At 36.1% G+C, this 22,020-nt stretch overlaps 1 protein-coding gene and 1 long non-coding RNA gene across 8 annotated transcripts; one reads left to right on the top strand and one right to left on the bottom strand.

The window, feature by feature from the left end:
* Window positions 1-9,013: 9,013 nt before the first annotated feature.
* On the bottom strand, window positions 9,014-18,246 carry LOC141375804 (uncharacterized). Of its 6 annotated transcripts, none has more exons than XR_012384608.1 (12): window positions 18,134-18,246; window positions 17,696-17,859; window positions 16,452-16,619; window positions 16,106-16,167; window positions 15,745-15,823; window positions 15,434-15,509; window positions 15,043-15,119; window positions 14,638-14,721; window positions 14,253-14,307; window positions 11,386-11,437; window positions 11,099-11,176; window positions 9,014-9,801 (listed from the first exon to the last, which is right to left on the bottom strand). It is a non-coding gene; the product is annotated as an uncharacterized lncRNA (long non-coding RNA). The 6 variants fall into 6 exon arrangements; XR_012384610.1 differs by having other exon boundaries at window positions 17,696-17,863; XR_012384609.1 differs by having other exon boundaries at window positions 16,106-16,240; window positions 17,696-17,863.
* LOC141375803 (E3 ubiquitin-protein ligase RBBP6-like) lies at window positions 16,554-20,619 on the top strand. Of its 2 annotated transcripts, XM_073910736.1 has the most exons (7): window positions 18,577-19,194; window positions 19,388-19,484; window positions 19,588-19,663; window positions 19,803-19,891; window positions 19,968-20,028; window positions 20,131-20,270; window positions 20,366-20,619. In XM_073910736.1, the coding sequence occupies exons 1-7, from the start codon at window positions 19,035-19,037 to the stop codon at window positions 20,538-20,540; spliced, it is 798 nt and encodes a 265-aa protein (XP_073766837.1). In that variant the 5' UTR covers window positions 18,577-19,034; the 3' UTR covers window positions 20,541-20,619. The 2 variants fall into 2 exon arrangements, with proteins under 2 accessions (XP_073766838.1, XP_073766837.1); XM_073910737.1 differs by lacking the exon at window positions 19,968-20,028 and having other exon boundaries at window positions 16,554-19,194.
* Window positions 20,620-22,020: the final 1,401 nt, after the last annotated feature.

Consider the following 22,020-nt stretch of genomic DNA (forward strand, 5'->3'; position numbering starts at 1 on the left):
ATGTGGAATTTGATCAGCAAACTACTCATTCTAAGACAACTATGCCTTGGGCTAAATGACTTGGCTTCAAGTACGATGCCACACGATTCAGAAATGAAGGTACAGACTGCACAAACAGATAAACGACATGATGCATCTCATTTCACCACAACTAAAGGCAGCGACAAAAAAAAAGTCAAGCTCTCACGATGATGACATTTCTCATGCAACCCTTTAGCAAGCCTACATAGTATTTATGCCTAAAAGTCACTGCATGGGTAAATAAGAAACAAGCAACACACACATACTTGTTTTTGTGCATTGTGGGGGTCACCTGTCACGGTGGTTACGTAATGGGGACCGCCCTTTCTGATGATGTTAGAGACATAAAAAAATAGTTTGCCACACAAAAACACAAACTATTTCATAAAATCACTTCAGATTTTGGATATTCTGCAATTTTATTTTTAGACCTGACACAGTGGTCACTTGTGGGGACATTTCAGGTTTTGTGTAGAAGTGGGGTCCGCCACATACACAACCGATTTTTAGACAAAGTGGGGACCAATTCTACACACACTTTACTGGTATTGAGTCAAAGTAGGGACCAGATCTACACACACATTACCGGTATTGAGTCAAAGTAAGGACCAGGGGCCTCATGTATCAACGCTGCGTACGCACAAAAACTTTGCGTACGCCAGGTTTCACGCTCAGAATCGCTCACGTTTGGATTTACTAACAATGAACTGAACGTGGGAATGTGCGCAGGTTCACGGCAGCTTTCTGGCAGGCGTACGCACATTTTTTGTGCGTGTCTGTTTTATTTCCATTGGCGACTCCTAGAGGCAGTTGTGTTAAATTCTTCTCTACAAAGTGTCTGAGCCTTGCAATGGCAGCTGTATGAGACGGGTTCATATAGTAGGTATGTAACATTTCCATACCATACAGTTGACCAGCTAAACATTAAAGCGCAAATTGCAGCAGTCGCAATGTAATCTGAGCAATCTACCGCACACACATTGCTATAAAGACACTATCTGAAGATGAATTTGCATGCGTGAATCAGAAACATTTCCATTCAATAAATGTGCAAATAAAATATGATGCACAAACTTATTGATGATTCCTACTTGTCTTTCTCTTGATAAATAGTTGGCAAAATCTGATATGTAGCGGGGGAAAAAAGAAGAAAGAATTTATCAGACGCTGGATTCGAGCCGAGTTTACGCTCGAATTTGTCTGTACATGATCTCATGCTTCTTATGAGGTGCGCCACTGAGACCGCTTAGGGTATTGCAACATTTTTCAGTTATAAACCACACTATTTCTTTTTTAAATGCACTCAGTGCGATGTTCAGACCCAACTGTGTTAACCGTATCAGCTAAACTCCCACTCTATTTTTTTCTTTTGTTGTTAATTCCGGAGAACAAACTTGCAAATAACACCGCTTTTCTCCGGTCTACCTCCGAAAGCAGCACCTCCATTTCACATTCTGTTCAAAGTTTCTCTTTTTGCTTGATTTTGCCGTTGCTTTTTCGTTGGGTTTTGCCATTAGCATAGTCATTAGCATATTCATACGGGGGAGGAGGCAGGGAGGGGTTTTGCGCTCGTGCATGTTGCGCTCAGTTTCACGTTCATTCAGATGTACAAAAGAATATGCGTGAAATTCGGCGTACGCAGTGTTTCATACATCTGAATTTTTTTCTGCGTACGCACATTTACAGCTTCGTGCGTACGCAATGTTTTAGTAAGATTTCCACGCAAGTCTTCGTACATGAGGCCCCAGATCTACACACACATCACTGGTTTTGAGTCAAAGTAGGGACCAGATCTACACACACATCACTGGTTTTGAGTCAAAGCAAGGACCAGGGGCCTCATGTACGAAGACTTGCGTGGAAATCTTACTAAAACATTGCGTACGCACAAAGCTGTAAATGTGCGTACGCAGAAAAAAATTCAGATGTATGAAACTGTAGGGTCCAGCCAGTTGGTCCAATGACGGTATCCAATGGTGGATGAAGGTTCACTGCATGTTCGGTCTTTCCAGTGCACAATGTTGATTTATCTTAAACTTAACTCATATCTGACTCCAATTTTAGTATGAGATGGTTTAGAATATTAATATGTTTATCCTCGTTTTATCTGACTCCAATCATAAAACATTAAGAAGATTATATCAATATGTAATTTAGATAAATGTTTGAACCGTTTGTCTTCACTAGTAACTATTACATCCGTTCATTCGGGTGCTCATGTCGCTCAGAGAAATCGCCTCGGCCGAAGGCGTCCCTCACGGTCACACTCCGGTCAGTCTTGAATATTAAACAGAGGTAAATTGACTAATACTTTAGATGGCCGCTACCAGCGCGCTCGTTCTAAAATACTTTAGTTAGTCCCGCTTAGATGTACACCTTTGAGTTAAGATAATCATCATTTCTAATTAGAGGTTAGGGCATTAATATAAATGTACCGACTACTGGACTCTATAGTAACTTTGGTTTTCACCAAGCCCATGGTTTCCCATATGAACTTAATTTAGAATAATATTACCTTCAAACAAAGGTCGGGTACCCAATCTAGGTTAGTCGTGCAACACCTTGTTGACCTAGACGGAAGTTATCGCCCTTTCCACCTAAGTACACATGAATCAATATCAAGAGTCAGCCGGATCCCTAAAACACAATTAGTGTGCCCAATGCTCCATCTCAATTGGATTTTAGTCCGTCTACTGACCTGACGCAAGACGTGCGGAAACAAGGATACAGCGTAATCTACTTGAATTAATAATTACAGAGTGAGCAAAATATGGTCAAACATTACAATTTATTAGTCAGGTAAATGTATTATGCCAATTCAATCAGTCAATTCATAAATGATCAATACAAAACATCAAATTATCAAAGATAAATCCAAGATGAAAAAGATGCATTCCTGACTTTGTAATATACATAACATGGGGCAGACCCCATGTTATGGGCTGATCTGGTTAGGCAGAATCGCCCTGAGTTTTTCTTAGACCTTACCTTAAATAATCCAAGAATTCCCTCAAGGAAGTTGGTGTGAACAAAAGGCATTCACACTTAGTGGCACACCCCTCTCAGTGGTTCAAAAGATGCCTGAAGTTATATATTTATTGTTCTGATTATGTCTATTTCTGAGAGAATGAGACCATTGTACCAATCGCACTGAGACATTTCAAATGATATCAAACATGATAGTTAAAGTCAGTTTGGTTAGTCTAAAACATTGAAACATTGAAATGACCATATGTGTGACTTGGGGGGATGAAGCTGAGTCTCAGCATAGTCAGATGCAAATGCAGCAGGAACTGGTTTTTCACGCATTCCCCCCTGGTGGGTTGTGGAGTCCATTGGCCCTGTCTTCAGCTCATGTTTTGAATTGTCAAAGATATCAGAATATTTGCAATATTTCAATTCTTACAGAAACACTGCGTACGCCGAATCTCACGCATATTCTTTTGTACATCTGAATGAACGTGAAACTGAGCGCAACATGCACGAGCACAAAACCCCTCCCTGCCTCCTCCCCTGTATTAATATGCTAATGACTATGCTAATGGCAAAACCCAACGAAAAAGCAATGGCAAAAGCAAGCAAAAACAGAAACTTTTAACAGAATGTGAATTGGAGGCGCTGCTTTCGGAGGTAGACCGGAGAAAAGCGGTGTTATTTGCAAGTTTGTTTTCCGGAATTAACAACAAAAGAAAAAAATAGAGTGGGAGAGTTTAGCTGATGCGGTCAACACAGTTGGGTCTGAACATCGCACTGAGTGCATTAAAATAAAGAAATAGTGTGATTTATATCTGTAAAATGTTGCAGGTCGTTTGACAGTCTCAGTGGCGCTACTCGTAAGACGCATGTGATCATGAATTTATACGTTCGAGCATGAACTCGGCTCGAATCCAGCGTCTGATGAACTCTTTCTTGTTTTTTCCCCCGCTACATATCAGATTTTGCCAACTATTTATCACGAGAAAGACAAGTAGGAATAATCAATAACTTCATATCAATAAGCATCATATTTTATTTGCACATTTATTGAATGGAAATGTTTCTGATTCACGCATGCAAATTCATCTTCAGATAGTGTCTTTATAGCAATGTGCGTGTGGTAGATCGCTCAGATTACATTGGGAAAACAGGCGACTGCTGCAAATTGTGCTTTAATGTTTAGCTGGTCAAATGTATGGTATGGAAACCTTATATACCTGCTGAACCCGTCTCATACAGCTGCCATTGCAAGGCTCAGACACTTTGTAGAGAGGAATTTAACACAACCGCCTCTAGGAGTCGCCAATGGAAATAAAACAGACACGCACAAAAAATGTGCGTACGCCTGCCAGAAAGCTGCCGTGAAGCTGCGCACATTCCCACGTTCAGTTCATCGTTAGTAAATCCAAACGTGAGCGATTCTGAGCGTGAAACCTGGCGTACGCAAAGTTTTTGTGCGTACGCAGCTTTGATACATGAGGCCCCAGATCTACACACACATTACCGTTTTTTAGTCAAAGTAAGGACCAGTTCTACACACACATTACCGGTTTTTAGGCAACGTGGGGATCAGATCAGCACCCTTACTAATATTAAATTTTAAACCTCAATCAAGTAATTTGACAGTAAACTGCTTTAGAATTTTCATTTGAAGAGCAGGTCAGTTTATAAGAAATGTAATTTGAATACAGAAGGAACCTCAAGATCCAAACAGGAAATGGTCCAGAATAGATTTAATAAATGTTATATTTATTATAAATAATTTCCACAAAACCTTTAAACACAAAAAAAGCAGTAAACACAAAATCCATGAAACTCTCTTGCTTGTCTAAAAGCAGTTCTCATTGGGTATAACAAGCTTCCACATAACTCTTCCATGTCTGCGTGCACATTTAGTTAAGTGCAATAGCAAATAATATTAAACGGTTAGTTCACCTCAAAATGAAGATTCTTTTATTAATTCCTCTCCTTCAAATTGTTTCAATCCCTTGCTGTCTATGGAGGATGAGGAGTTCTTGCACTTCATCTAAGTTATCTTCCTTTGAGTCTGAAGAAGAATGAAGGTCTCAGGGGATTAGAGTGAGATGAGGGCAAGTAATTAATAATATAATGTACATTTTTGGGTAAACTCTTAAAACCCACCAGTATGTTCTATTTCTGTTTCTGTCGTATTTTAACTATTTGAAAAAAAAAACATTAAAAATATTTTAAAATATATTAATAAAGAACTGAACCCCACAAATGCAAAACCTTCATCATATAACCAAGCCACCAAAACTCCAAATAGACATCATTTGTTAAGCATTAACTCTACATTAATAGTAAGCAGTTTATAAACACAGCTAGATGCTCTATTGTTGACTTATAAGCATGTGTAATGTGCTCAATTTTTGTGTTTTCATACTTTGTTTATAATTCATTTTTCATAACTAAATGAAGTATTGCATTATTTACAAACTGTCTAAGAATAATTGGTGTTTTTTAAGATCATTAAGAATGAGTAAATAAATGATTAAAATACTATATAAATGAACATTTATACATTTACTATTCAGGCATATAATCAGGGCTAAAAAAAAAAGAAAAAAAAAAAGAAAATCCAATCGGTTCACTCTACACACAGCCCCACTCCTTGGTATCGAGCGCAGGCCCGGCCCTACATTTAGATGTTGTATAATATGAAATAGCAGTAAAAATTATGAAAATTGTTATGAAATAGTTTTTCAGTCATGTAGCCTAATACAAATATTTAGTACACTGCACAGTGCAATTATTATTTAAATTTATTATATCCATTATTATTAATATTAGTAAAATCTTTTTAAAAAATTTACTTTAGGCTATACTGCTATTTGCTCATGCAAAATTAAACACCAGAAAATATATCGTAGGCCTATATTAAGAGCTAAATAACAGTTAGCATCATAATTAGTTCAATTATGTGCTGTAGGCTATTGATTGACCAACACCCCCTGTATACAGTTTACACACTGCAGGTCTACAGTTCTGATGTGTATTTTGAATTACTTGTTTTAAATGACAGTAAGACATGCTATATTTAGTTTTTATAGTAAAATATACATTATAATCCAGTACAAAGTAAAATAATATTTATTAGTGGCCTATTGGCAGCGTATAGCCGTTAAGCTTATAGTCTAAGCATGTCATTTATTTATTATTAACATAAATTACAAACTAGCATCCTTATGATTTTATTTCGTTTCTGTATATTTTTATCAAACGAAAAATGCAATGATTTATACTTTGGTTTTAATTTTATTAGAAATTTAATAGCCGTTTAGGCAACACTACTTCTACATGTCATTGGCTCTGATTGCGTTTTTTACAGATAACCTATTTACAAAGATTTTTATTAAACAAGTGCACCACCACAAGATATTTTTGTAGGTGTAAAAATCTAAAAAGTATCATTATCATATTCTTGCCTTATTCATCTTTAATATAAATATAAAATTTAACACATTCATTGATTAAACTAGGGATGCTAACGATTACTCGATTGATTTATTGTCGGTAACCCTTTAAAACCGATAGACCTTATCGATGACCGATTAAGCATGGGCATTTAATAAGTTATGCTTTGCTCTTTGAGATGCGTCCACGATTTCACACATTACATAATCAAGTGTGCGCAGTTTAGGCTACGTTACCCTATGGAGTCGTGCACTCTCTTGACTTTGCATATTGGTTATGCACATATTGGTCATACCTATTATGCTCAGATCTCGTTTATCCGCTGGTGCTGCCATTAATCCGCTGGTCAAGTAATCAAAAAGTAGGCTACATGACGTTTAATTATGGGCAGGTTATTAAGACCAAACATTGGTTGTGCAAACTGTATTACGTTCTCTAAAATTTTAAAGTGTTTTAAGCTACATTATCTTTTATAGACTGGCATAGGCCTAAATACGCATCACGGCCAGACATTTATAGTTTATATAAAAACGAGCGTCACCGTCGCATTTGTTCACATGCTTTAAATTAATGCTTTTTGTCTCCCAAAAATAATATAATAAAGAGAACGATAAAATGACATTATTAACCGTTTAACTGTAAACATTTCTGTTCAGAACGATTAAAGTTGATCTTTTTTTTTCGGTTTTCGTTTCTGTTCCTGAAAAACGTCATTTGATTCTGTTTTTCGTTTCCGTTCCTTGAACCGGTTTGGAGCCCTGTATATAATACGTTTTTCTGCATGTTAAATAATGCTTTATTAACTCAACTTCATGTAGTTTTGAGATCTAATCTAAAGTGAGGAATATTGATGCTTTATAAATCCCTTATAAATGACAATTAAAGGCTCAGAATCATTCATTTATTCATTTATTTTCATTTTGGTTTTCTCTCTTTATTAATTCGGGGTCGCAACAGCGGATTGAACCACCAACTTATCCAGCACGTTTTTATGCAGCGGATGCCCTTCCAGCTGCAACCCATCCCTGGGACACATCCATACACATACACACTCATTTACTACGGACCATTTTAGGCTACCCAATTCACCTGTACCGCATGTAGGAGCACCTGGAGGAAACCCACACCAACACAGGGAGAACATGCAAACTTTACACAGAAATGCCAACTGACCCAGCCAGGGCTCGAACCAGCGACCTTCTTGCTGTGACAGCACTACCTACTGTGTATCAAATAAACAATAAGTATTTGCAATCATACCTAAACAAATACAATTACTGTAAATTTTAAACATTGCTGAATAACAGGAGTGTCGAAATACAACATCATTTGATAAAACAACAATATAATAATTTAACAATACATTACGTGTAAAGCAATTTTATATTTAGACAAGATTGCAATGATTTACTTTTCATTTGATACAGTTTCATTTGAGCATCTTGTAATAAGTAGAAATTAATAGTCATTTTTTCCCTGTATATAATGTAACTGAGCCTTATATTGTCATTTATAATGGATTTATAAAGCATGAATAGCCCTCGCTTTAGATTAGATCACAAAACTGCATGAAGTTGAGTTCATAAAGCATTTATTAACATACTAAACAACTTATTATATGCCTGAATAATAAGAATTATCAATGTTATTTTGAATAGTTTATTAATCATTTACTTGCACATTCTGAATTATCTAAAAAAAAACACCTACTACTTTTAAATATCTGGTTTGTTAATGATGTATTTTTCATTACTAAATTAAGTATTGCATTATTTACCAAGTATGAAAACAATCATTAAGCACATTATAATTGTGCTTATAAGTCAATAATATTTGTAATTTATATTTATAAATATAATTTATAAACTGCTTACTAATGTCTATTAATGTAGCGTTAATGCTTAACAAACGTTCAACTAACTATTTGCTAATGTTTCATAAATAATTCATTGTGTGCAGTTATTATAGTGTTACCCAACATTTATATATCTTATTAATCAGGCATATAGTAATGGTTACTCTGTCTAATAATAAATGCTTTATTAACTCAACTTCATGCAGTTTTGTGAGCTAATCTAAAGTGAGGACTATTGATGCTTTATAAATCCCTTATAAATGAAAATTAAAATCTCAGCTATATTCTACACAGAAAAAAAGAAATAAATTAAAAGGGGGAGTGATTTATAGCTTTATATATATATATACATATATATATATATATGGTGAAGCAGTGGCGCGGTAGGTAGTGCTGTCGCCTCACAGCAAGAAGGTCGCTGGGTCACTGGTTTGAACCTCGGCTCAGTTGGCATTTCTGTGAGAAGTTTGCATGTTCTCCCTGCATTCGTGTGGGTTTCCTCCGGGTGCAAAGGCACAGTCCAAAGACATGCTACAGGTGAATTGGGAAGGCTAAATTGTCCCTAGTGTATGAGTGTGACAGGCCCATATGACAGGCTGGCCGGAAGGTGTAAAAAAGTCGTTATCATATGGACAAGTCTAAAACTGAAGGCCTTGTTCCAAAAAGAGCCGACCCCGCAATCATACGGGACTAAGGCCAAAGAAGATATATATATATTTTTTTTTTCCATTAATTTCAAGATACACAAATGAAACTATCTAATGAAAAATAAATCTTTGCAATCTTATCAAAATATAAAATTACTGTACAGTGCAAACATCACAGAAACACTGAAATGAATCTTGTCATATTGTTAATTGTTGTTTTGAAATGATGTTGTATTTTTATTTTGCAATGTTTAAACTTTACAGAATTTTTTAAATAAGATTGCAAAGATTTATTGTTCATTAGATACTGAGCCTTAAATTGACATTTATAAGGGATTTATCAACTATAAACAGTCCTTAGGTCACAAAACTGCATGAAGTTGTGTTATTATAGCATTTACTAACACACATGGTTACAATTACTATATGCCTGAATATAACATGTATAAATGCTCATTTGAATAGTTTATTAATCATTTAATAACTCATTCTGAATTATCTTAAAAACCACCAACTACTCTTATATACAAATAGTTTGTAAATAATGCAATACATAATATAGTAATGAAAAATGAATCAGTAACAAAGCATGAAAATACAATTAAGTCAAGTCAAGAATACAGCGTTTGAAGCTGTATTTATAAACTGCTTCCTAAAGTCTATTAATGTAGAGTTAGTGCTAAACTAATGATGTATAGTGTATACTTACTATAAAAGTGTTATTCAGATTTTTTATCTAAAGAGCCGAGATTCAGTTTTTAATATAAAAATCCAAAGCTGACCAATCTCTGGTTTTTAGAGCCAATGGTTCAGCTTTCACCACAGCATGTACTTCCTGTTTGCTCCAGGATCTTCTCTTTATGGGACCTATGGGTGGTTAAAATATAAAAAAGTGGTTTTAGTTGCATAAATGTTCAGTCATTTTTACAACATGTGCTGTTATGTTAGTTTAATATTGTGATAGAAAATGCTAGAAAAATATGTCTTGCCTATTATTAAAAATACTTAAGATGGAGATGGATTAAAAAATACTTCCTAATAACTCCAAATCTGGTTAATGGGGTTACACTTTATTCCATAGTCCAGTTTAGACATTCTTCTAACTATGCGTAACTCTGCAACTACGTTAATTATCTCACCGTAAAGTATTATGTATTAGAGTATTTCAATAAGACTAACGCTCATCTGATTATCAGTAGAGTATTAGCAGACTGTTAGCTCAAGTTTAGCTCAAAACACTACACTGTAACAGATATCTGTTCATTACCAGTTCCTGTATTTTGTGATTTACAAGTGTTTTTTTTTTGTTTGTTTTTTTGTGGTGGTGAATTGCATTATGGGATGTTGATCTCTGCTCTGTGCACTTTTGATGTTGAAAATTCAACTCTACAGTTTAACAAAGTGACTTTTACTGACATTTTAGTAGTTTGAAATAATATAATGTATAAGAAATAATATATAGAGATAAATAAGTCTTTAGAATAACAGAAAATGTACCGGCAGTTTATTACAAGGTTTCTGTAGCATAATATACAACAACAACCCAAACAAAAAGTCACTTTTTTTTACTTTTTAAGATTAAAAGTTGTTGGAAGAAAGATCAAGATCCCATAATGCAATTCAAAAGCAGAAACAAACAGATTTCATAAAAACAAATTATGAAAAACTGCTAATTTAATTATTATTACTTATTTTTATTAATTTTAGAGTGTAGAGTATTAGCTGACAGTTAAGGTTACCTCAATAAAACCAACTCTCATTGGTCTCAGTAAATAGTACAGCAGACTGTTAGGTTACGCTCAAAATTAGTACAATATGACTAATTCTTATATAAATTTAGTAGAGCATTAGCAGTGTTGATTCTAACAGACAGTCTAATACTGTTAGTTGACAAGTAGTTGCAGTTACTTGTAGTTAGTAGTAGTAGTAAAGTAAATTATCAAAATAAAGTGTAACCAGATATGCAATTAGTATATTTTTCCAAAGTATTTAGCAATATTGTTTAACTAACATGAAATGAGACATCAAGTGCAACTGTACTGAAATCATCATGGAAGTAATGTGCTTCTGTCCTGTTTTACCCTACATGTTATGTAAATGAGCTTGTGCATTTGGACTTGTACAATAACACAAGTCAGTCACAAATTAACTTTAATGATCACACCTCTCTTTTTTGTGAATGCTGGGTCTGCATCACTATCTTCACAGACACTGTACCATGGTGATGATACTTGAGGGGACTCTGAAAGTAAAAATCAAGTCTGAGAGTTGACTTCTCTGCATAAAGCTTACCAAAATATTTATTTGATTTTGTGTTGTTCTTTTTAATGGGTAAAAGCGTGTGATGGTAGCTTAAAAATAGTTTTCAAACATAGCACATACATATCATGATAAAAATAAACATTCTGAAAAAAGAAAAAATCTGATTAGAAAAATAAATAATATTTTTACCTTTTAGATTGGACTTCACCTCCTCCAAAATCACGATCCACTGTAACTTTCTCTGAATGTAAAAACCCACACAAAAATACATCATTTAAAACAATATGGTATATGTTTGCAAATACAAATGTGTATATAACATCCAGAAAATCTGGCACTGTATTACATGTTTGTGTGTAAACCCACGATTTGATCAAGATTCCCCCCTTTAAAATCTGCTGAGCGTCTGTTTTCAAGTCCCAGAAAAACTGAGTTGTGGGAACAGAGCAGTTCTCTTCTGCAGTCATACAGTCATAACACACACATACATATGAAGAGTTCGGTTGCAAAATGCGATAAACGGCATTTTTTGACATTTGGATTTTATTATTGGAAATCACTGTTCAGATGTACCTTAATCTATGTGTCAATTGCTGCCATTAATAACATTTAAGAATGCACATTTTAGGCCAAGTACAAAACGTATTTTTTTTCACAAAACGCAATATCCGTCAGACCAGTTTCTTTACAAAGTGCGATATAACAGTTAGAGAGCGTTCAGGATGCGGCGCGAGCTCAGCATCCCCTGGGAAGAGAGTCATCACCGGTGAAGTGCTCAGAGTTTGCTCATTGATTTAGCGATAGAAGATGAAGTCTTCAACTTCACAAAAAATTATAAAAAGGCCACAAAAGTGGACCAGAATAAGATACTTCTGCGTCAACAATACACAAATGCAGCAGGGAACGAGTCTCCGCTGATGTCAAGAGAAGGCCTAGGAGCGCCTTTTTTCCTACTCCCCATCACAAGATACCTGTCTGCAAGTGTTCTTTATAAGTTTATTTTTTAAATAATTTCTTAAATGTAGCTGAGTAGCCTATCTGAAGATTTATTTATGTGGTTGCACCTATTATTTAAAATTAATTCTTGTTGTTGTTGATTTATTACAAAGGAACTTAAAGGGCACATGTTGTTATGGAGAAAACGGTTTAGCTTTTTCACAACCAAATAAATAAGCTATTATTATTATTACAGTGAAATAATTCATTAAATATGACATAGCGAGGCAAGTTTGTGTCACGGACTCAGCTCCGCCCGCTCTAATCATACAGGTTTGGTTTTCTGCAGCGGTGTGGAAGGAGCCGCCCCCCACTCTTTCTGTACCAAGCTAAAGGTCATTTATCTAACTAACTTAATCTTACTTATCAAACAAAACATTGATTCACTAGCTTTTGGTAATGGTATTAATGTAGTATAATATAGCCTAAGGTGGATGTAGCGTTTTGCAAAAAAAAAAAAAAAAAAGTTATGTTATGTTATGTTGTGTACATTCTGGCCAAATCTAACTTAGAATCTTATTATTATTAATCAATCTTTGCATATATTATTCCATGTTTGACAATGTGGGTTGGATTAATATGTAGCATTTTGGCATGTCTTTTTTTACTTAATTATAGACATAAAATTAAATAAAAAATATCCTGGATTTGAAAATATTGTGTTCCTGGCCTTCACTGAGCTCAAGTTATAGTTTAATGTACAAAAATTGTGAATGAACTTGACTGTTGATGTCCTGAAAAATAATGTCAAAATTACCAACATTTTTTTTAAATGGATATATCTCGTTCTGCAATGAAACTCTTTATATACAGTTGAAGTCAGAATTATTAGCCCCCCTGAATTATTAGACAGCTTGTTTATTATTTCCCCAATTTCTGTTTAACGGAGAGAAGATTTTTTTCAACACATTTCTAAACATAATAGTTTTAATAACTATTTCTAATAATCATTTCTAATAATGGACTTATTTTCTCTTTGCCATGACGACAGTAAATAATATTAGACTAGATATTCTTTAAGACACTTCTATACAGCTTAAAGTGAAATTTAAAGGCTTCACTAGGGTAATTAGGTTAACTAGACAGGTTAGGGTAATTAGTCAAGTTATTGTATAATGATGGTTATATGAAATGATATATATATATGAAAGTATATACAGTTGAAGTCAGCCCACCTTTTTAAAACTTTTTTACAAATATTTCCCAAATGATGTGTAACAGAGCAGGGAATTTTTTCATAGTATTTCTGATAATATTTTTTTCTTCTGGAGAAAGTCTTATTTGTTTTATTTCAGCTAGAATAAAAGCAGTTTTAATTTTTTATGAACCATTTTAAGGTCAATATTATTATCCCTCCAATAACTTGCCTAGTTACCCTAATTAACTTAGTGAAGCCTTTAAATGTCACTTTAAGCTGTATAGAAGTGTCTTGAAAAATATCTAGTCAAATAATTTTTACTGTCATCATGGCAAAGAGAAAATAAATCAGTTATTAGAGATGAGTTATTAACACTGTTATGATTAGAAATGTGTTTAAAAAATCTGCTTTCCATTAAACAGAAATTTAGTACAAGAAATAAACAAGGGGGCTAATAATTCTGACTTCAACTGTATATAATTAAAAATATATATTTTATATATAATTTTATAAATATTTTATAAAAAATATTTACATATTTTTATATATAATTTATAATTTTTATTTTGAAAAATATAATTTAGACAGTAGTACTCAAGGGTCCAGGGGTCTGTTCTTCGGACCTCGCTTAAATAATCTAAGAATATATTACAGATCCTGGATCTTTTAATCTTGATAACTCATCTTAGGCTAATTTGGTTCTTCAAAAAAGTTTGCGAATCAGATTAAACTGATCTGAGAGGTGTTGTGACTGTGTGTTGTGACAGATCTATCGATCCTCAAAATCATTATCAGCAATACAACGATTGGCTGACGGCACAGCAGCTTGATGACATCTGATTAATGCAGTTATCAAAATTACATGAAATCCGTAGTAAACGGTTCGTTAAATCTGATATGCAATAACAGAGTTGTGAGTTACGTGCTGGAGCAGAGCAGTTCTCTTCCTCTGTCATATGGTCATCCTTCAATAAAAGCTGAATATAAAAAATATATATTAGTTAGACAGCAGTACTCAAGGGTCGTGGTCCCCACTATGTCAGACCTTACTGTGTGTGTATTGAGGACTAAGTGTGTTTCACAGCTTCTCTAACATGCCTCTGGTCCCCACAATGTCAGTGCATATGTTCACCAATTAGGACACACACTCTGTTTCATTTCTATATTTTGATTAAGTTAAATAATTACAATTAAATACACCACTACTACAACAACAACTACTATTACTACTACAACTAATAATATTAATAATAATAATAATAATATAATAATAATAATAATTGTTATTATTATTATTATACACACACCTCATCAGAGTTGTGGGTCTCCTACTGGAGCAGAGCAGTTCTCTTCCTCTGTCATATGGTCATCCTTCCATCCTTCAATAAAAGCTGAATAATAAAAAAAAATATATATATATATTAGTTAGACAGTAGTACTCAAGGGTCCCGGTCCCCACTACGTCAGACCTTACTGTGTGTATTCAGGACTAAGTGTGTTTCACAGTTTCTCTAACATGCCTCTGGTACATGCCTCTGGTCCCCACAATGTTACACTAGTGCATACATTCATACATTAGGACACACACTCTGTTTCATTTCTATATTTTGATTAAGTTAAATAATTACAATTAAATGCACTACTACTACTACATCAACAACTACTACAACTACTACTACTAATAAAAATAATAACAACAACATTAAACACACCTCATCAGAGAGTTGTGGGTCACGTACTGGAGCAGAGCAGTTCTCTCCTTCTGTCATACGGTCATACTTCAGCAAAGCTGAATAAAAAAAATTAAAAAAAAAATATTAGTTAGACAGCAGTACTCAAGGGTCCCGGTCCCCACTATGTCAGACCTTACTGTGTGTATTCAGGACTAAGTGTGTTTCACAGCTTCTCTAACATGCCTCTGGTCCCCACAATGTTACACTAGTGCATGGGTTCACCAATTAGGACACACACTCTATTTCATTTCTAGATTTTGATTAAGAAAATAATTACAATTAAATGCACTACTACTACAACAACAACTACTACAACTACTACTACTACTACTACTACTACTAATAAAAATAACAACAACATTAAACACACCTTATCAGAGTTGTGGGTCACGTACTGGAGCAGAGCAGTTCTCTTCCTCTGTCATATGGTCATCCTTCAATATAAGCTGAAAATAAAAAAATTTATATTAGTTAGACAGTAGTACTCAAGGGTTCCGGTCCCCACTATGTCAGACCGTACTGAGTGTGTATTCAGGACTAAGTGTGTTTCACAGTTTCTCTAACATGCCTCTGGTCCCCACAATGTTACACTAGTGCATACGTTCACCAATTAGGACACACACTTCTACTTCTACTACTACTACTAATAATAATAATTATTATTATTAAATTTAAACACACCTCATCAGAGGGTTGTGGGTCTCCTACTGGAGCAGAGCAGTTCTCTTCTTCTCGTCATATGATCATACTTCAATGAAAGCTGAATATAAAAAACACAAAATAATAATTAGACAGTAGTACTCAGGGCTCCTGGTCCCCACTATGTCAGACCGTACTGTGTGTGTATTGAGGACTAAGTGTGTTTCACAGCTTCTCTAACATGCCTCTGGTCCCCACAATGTTACACTATTGCATATGTTCATAAATTAGGACACACACTAAGTTAAATAATTACAATTAAATGCACTACTACAGCAACAACATCTACTACTACTACTACTACTACTACTACTAATAATAATAATAATACTAATAAACATACCTCATCAGAGAGTTGTCGGAGCAGTTTTCTTCTGCAGTCATATGGGCATCCTTCAATGAAAGCTATTTAAAAACAGCTTTGTTATATAAGTCATGTCATGACTATAAAGCTTTCATGACAGTCTTATGAACCCCCCTTTAAAGTAAAGCATTACCCAATTAATTAAACTTTTTTACCCATTAAGACAAGAAGAAGATATTAAGAGATTGATTTCATTATCTCTTATGGATGATGCAAACTCTTTATTTTTGAACAGATTTACCCTTAATCTATATTAACATTAAAAAACTCTTAGCTTTGCTGAATGTATTAAGGATTAATGTATTAAGTAATCAAAATGTCAAACCTTTCTCCAAGGCCAATCACATGCGCCATAGTCAAACGTTATTTCCTCTCCAAAGAAAATATCCCTGATTGCAAAAAGGCACAAATGAGGTTTTCTCTGAACAACGATCTTATTGACAGTGCAGTTAGGGTGCAGATCGTCCTCATGATCGGCATCAATGCTGCAAAACTAAGAGAAAAGAGCAAGCAACATTTTAATTATGCCCTCTCATAGCAATAAAAAGCTAAACTATGGCATGAATACAAACACAATGAATGTAATATATACATGTACATTTGAATGGGGAAAACACTTAACCACCTGTTCTTGTTTTACCATATAAAGTCAAACATAAAGACAGTATTTTTATTATATCTCATATATGCTTTGCTTCCACAAGCTCTATCATTTGTACTCAACCACAAAACTTCCTTTAATAAATGTGGACAACTCAAACTCTGACCTAAAAGATTTAATGAAATGTGTAGGGTTCAAAAACTACAAAAACCTCACATTAGCATCCTCTCTGTGTGTGAATTATAAATACAGTAAACCTTTTGAAGTGGATCAGAACCTTTCCTCAATGTTGTTCTAATACTATTGAACACCTGTTCTTCTTTCTTAGGACAGTTTTAAAGAACTTTTTTTCCACTTCGATTGTTTACAGGTCACACTTTACAATTAGGTTTTATTAGTTAATGTACTTACTAACATGACCTAGTAATGAACAATGCATGTACAGCATTTATTAATCAGTTTAACATTTACTAATTACTAATGCATTATTCAAATCTACATTCATGCTTGTACCAGTAATAATGCATTGCAATAATTAATGCATTGTGCGTGTTCAACTAGTAATGAACAACTTTATTTTCATTTACTAAAGTTAACAAACATGAACAAATACTGTAATAAAGTATTATTTATTGTTCATGTTAGTAAATGCATTAACCAGCATTAACTAATTTAACCTTATTGTAAAAGGCTACCAGTTGACAGCAAATAAATAAATAAAACACACACAGTGAACATTTATGTATTATAATTATTTATCTAAAATAAAACGTTTCTACACGTCATAGAACAATAAATTAAGTACATTTCTAGGACCAGATAGCCCCACATTTTAATTATAACCTCTAACGTTATATTACTACATTAACGTATAAATAGTATATAATAGTGTTATTTCAGGATTAACGTTAAATGTTTAAAGCAATTAACCATTTAAAAAGTACGATACAAGAACTATGAAAACATACCTTAGTAACCTTCTATATATTCGGTTTCCAGTGAATGGGTCTTGTCAGTGGAGCTGGTGATGTGTTTCTCCGCATCTTTTAATGGTTTTATCCTCCGTCGATCCATTTAGCCGCCCGGTGATTGGTGACTGTCTGACCGCGGCTCATGCACTCCACCCCGGCCTCTGACTCACGTAGCACCGGGCAGTTAGCACGTTAGCACATTAGCGCGAGTAACTTTTACTCGTGTAAACAAGTTAAATTACATACCGAACTGTAGTTTGTGTCTTATCAGTGTTATATTAATACGTAATTTGAAACAACATCGATTAAAACACCCAGGAAATTCGTTAAAACATTTAATTAACTATACCTGATAACTGTCAAAATATGCAACATAAGTATTTGTCATATAACCTATTTTATTACATTATGATGGTGAAAAACATTCTAACTTACCCAAAAATTCGAATAATTTGATGATAGATGTTAATTAAGTTGATTAAAGTCGGATTCACTTATGAGATTGCGCATGTGCAGTAGGCAGAGTGTGTGAATTGCGTCAAGTGTGTGTCAGGGTGCAGTACCGCCATCCGACTACAGGACCGCTATAGAGCAGTGCGCCGACACACACTTACACACTCAATTCAGGTAAATGGTCAAGGTGGGGATCAGTGAAAAAACTGCACTAGGCATATCAGCAACGCCCCCTGAGTCTTTTAAAGGCAAAACATAGTGGGGACCGGGCGATCGGTCAGAACGCACAGAGACGAGCTTTTGTGCAAAAATGAACTTAAAGGTGCCTTTAAAAAAGTGTCAAAGTACTTTTGAAAACAAAAAAGCAAACCCCCAATAGGTGGCAGCAAGAGGCCGCTTTATTTGAGTAAAGCATTGAACGATTCATTCAGCCAAAGAAGCCAATAGGATGAACGGACAGTTGAATCAATCCCTGAATCATCGACTCACCCGAGTCTTCTTGGCGAAGGCCTGAATCGTTCGTGCAGGGAAACGTCGCTGTGTATTATTCAGAGATGGCCAACTGTTCTGCTGTTTATTTTATTATACTTATCGCAATGATTTTACTACTACTATCAATAAAATTAATATTAATAATGATAATATTGCCGGAAGTTGTACAGCGCATGCGTCACGTGTTCATCATCAGCATCCATGACAACCGTCCTGTGGGTGTTGTTTGAATCTCGCTGTGTCGATTGGCATCTGATCTCTGCGTCCTCCGTGACAATTTTTCCAGATTATCGATATTATTGATCGTTGGATACGTCGATTGATCGCCTGCTGTTCCCATCACTCAGGTTTGACCCTTTTTATTACGCTGTGCTTTGTGTTTGTGTTCAGTATGTCTTGTGTTCACTACAGGTTCCAGAGTCGACTCACCTACGACTCGCTCCAGTTTGAAGGCCTCAACATCAGCGCGGGGGAGCTGAAGCGGCAGATCATGAGGAGCAAGAGGCTGAAGTTCTGCCAGCTGAAGATCAGCAACGCCCAGACTGATGAAGGTGAGTTGAGGAAAAGACACTTCAACTGTTCTACGCTAACATTAGATGCGTTACATCAGACACTTCTGGAAGCTGTAAGGTGGTGCTGATGCTGACATGTAGGGATGTTTTGGCTGTTTTAAAAGGCTAATGGCTCTCAAAGTATACCGTGCTCCATAATTATGTGCTGATTCTGATTTTATTTTGCTGTCAGAATACACAGATGATGCTCTCATCCCTAAAAACACGTCGGTCATCATCAGACGGATCCCTGCGGCGGGACTGAAGTCCTCAAACAGAAGATTTGTTGGGTAAGTGCTGTGAAATGAGCACACGCGTCCTCTGTTAGATGTTATATGAAGACTCCTGGTCTGTCCCTGGTGTTTTAGTCACACAAGCTCCTTTGTTTTGCAGACATCAAGCTGGACGCTGGCGTGAACCTTCACCTAGAGCTGATCCTTCACTCCTCTCACTGGAGCAGTTGTTGAAGGTATTGAACAAATGAATAGCACAATAGCAATGTAAAGCACACAATATACGCACACGCACTCAGCTTCTTAGGGAGATTTGAGATTGTTTGAAGGGTTGAGGGTGAAAAAGATTCAAATGTGCAAATGCCTGTGAAACAGACTGAGAATCTGGCTGAGGCAAAGGCGTCAGAGGAGGACAAGCTGAAAGCGGTGATGTACCAGTCCAGCCTGTGCTACTACTCCAGCAGGTGAGCGTTCAGACACTGACAGGTTTGCTTTGTGAGAGATGTCTGAGCTGATTCTCATGGTTCTGATGTTCACTAGTGAGGCCATGAGGCTGCTTGGGATCCCGGGACACCACATTAGGCACTGCCCCACTAATGTGGTAACTGGGTTTTCCAAGCTCACGGTTGCTGTGAACTTGAGCTCTTGTCCTCATCAGTCAGATTGTTTGCTCAGAGTTTGACTGTCACTCCTCAATTCACAGGGCAGCCGCTCCGCGCCGCACAAGCGCATCCGGAAGAGCACAGGGATTCCCCGCAGCTTCCTGTTGGAGGTGGACGACCCAGACCGAAAGGGAGTCATGATAGACGGCAGCGGCCGATACGTCATTCCCATCATAGACGCGTGAGTAAACTGTACTTGGCATAGCCGCATGTTCTAGTGTTTGTCCAAATCTCACATGATGTCTGCTTGTGTGTGTTTGCGCTCGATCTGTTCAGTGAGGCCTATGCTGCTGAGAAGAGAAAGAGGCCGTCCTTCTCCTGCCAGACCGAGCCTTTGCCCTCCTCGTCCTCAGCAGGTGCGGCATCTTCGGTCCGGGACGCCGGAGGGAAACGGTCCCGCTCCCCATCTTCACCAGAGACGCGCGGCGACCAGAAGAGACCACGTCGCTGAGAGACCTTCATCCAAGAGACCTGGAGCCGACGTGTAAATATTGTACATAGTTTATTAATAAAAGATAATAAAGATTATAGCCGCATGAACTGTGTGGACTGGTTAACCTTCACTCCAGCAGTGCAACACACACATACACACACACACACACACACACACACACACACACACGAATGAATTCATAAACACAATATCATGAAGTTTTGCTTTAATTTAGGAAAAGAGAAACTCTTCTGGGCTAAAATCTGATGGGTTTTTTTCAGCGTTCTTACTTCAGTCTTTAATGTCAGGTGATCCTTCAAATGTCAGTGTAAAGTGTTGAGTACACTATTAGTGCTCAGTCGTGTTTTTCATAGTTACCAGTGCCGATGGAGTTTTTTGAAGCGTCATATTCTGCTGGAAACGTTTCATTTGAATGGTAATGTCCCATAAGCGGAGGTCTTGTGAGTAACTTCACAAGTCGGTCAAAGTCTACACCGGTGACAAGCTCATCTACTCCCAGAACCTGCTACTCTCTACCTACACGTTGTCAGCTGATGTTTCAAAACCTCAACACTCGCATACAGAACAGCCTCAGCGTCTGCACCACTTATCGGCACTAGCTGCAAGTCTACACCCCCTCTGTCCAGAAGTGAGCACAGCCTCTTGGTACCATCCCAGCAAGCATTTTTTTGGGGTGTTTAAAGGTGCCAACTGACCATCAAAAGTAAAAATGACTCATTTTATCTCATCCCAACAGGGAAACCACCAACAATAAAGAATGAGTTACTATCTGGTGTCATGGCTTTGCAATGAAAACAAGTTTAGTTATAATGGAGGTCATTGGGGGCAAAAAACAGCCACTTGAACAATATGAACAATACATAAGGGTTAAAAGTCTAATAGACGGCTTGGTTAAAACCAGGCTAAATCTAGGCTGTCAGTGAGTGTGCACCCCTAACCCCGCCTCTCACAGTGACCTCACTAGCTCCGCTGAGTGCTTTGTGTCTCAGATTGCATGCAAGTCTGCAGCCAGATACTGCTGGAAGCTAGTCATCAAATACACAGGAACGAATGACTACACGTGTCAATCTGTCTATTAAACTATCTAATCTGTCTAGTCAGTCTTTTATTATCTTTTATATGCAAAAATATTCATTCATAAAAACATATGTATATATGAACACTGGGTCAAATAGGGTCCGTGCATTTTAAATCTAATAACAAAATTAACCCAATGTTGGTTTTGTCCATATTTAAATGAACGTGTGTAAACGCACGCTTTGATCAAACCTTTTATTCCCCTTGATGATATTGTGCTTTTTTTTCCCCTCAATGCCCTCCAAAGTTTCAATGTTTGGCCGTGTCTGCCATATCTGTTTTGTTTAAAAAAAAAAAAAGGAATGCATCGGTTCCTGCATGTAGAATTCAGAAATCTCATGGCATTGAAAGAAAACTGGCAGCAGTTGAGTGCCGAGGTCAAAGGTCAGATGAGCAGGCA

The sequence above is a fragment of the Danio rerio genome, chromosome 8, assembly GCF_049306965.1.
Source record: "Danio rerio strain Tuebingen ecotype United States chromosome 8, GRCz12tu, whole genome shotgun sequence".
In the NCBI taxonomy this organism is placed as follows: domain Eukaryota; kingdom Metazoa; phylum Chordata; class Actinopteri; order Cypriniformes; family Danionidae; genus Danio; species Danio rerio.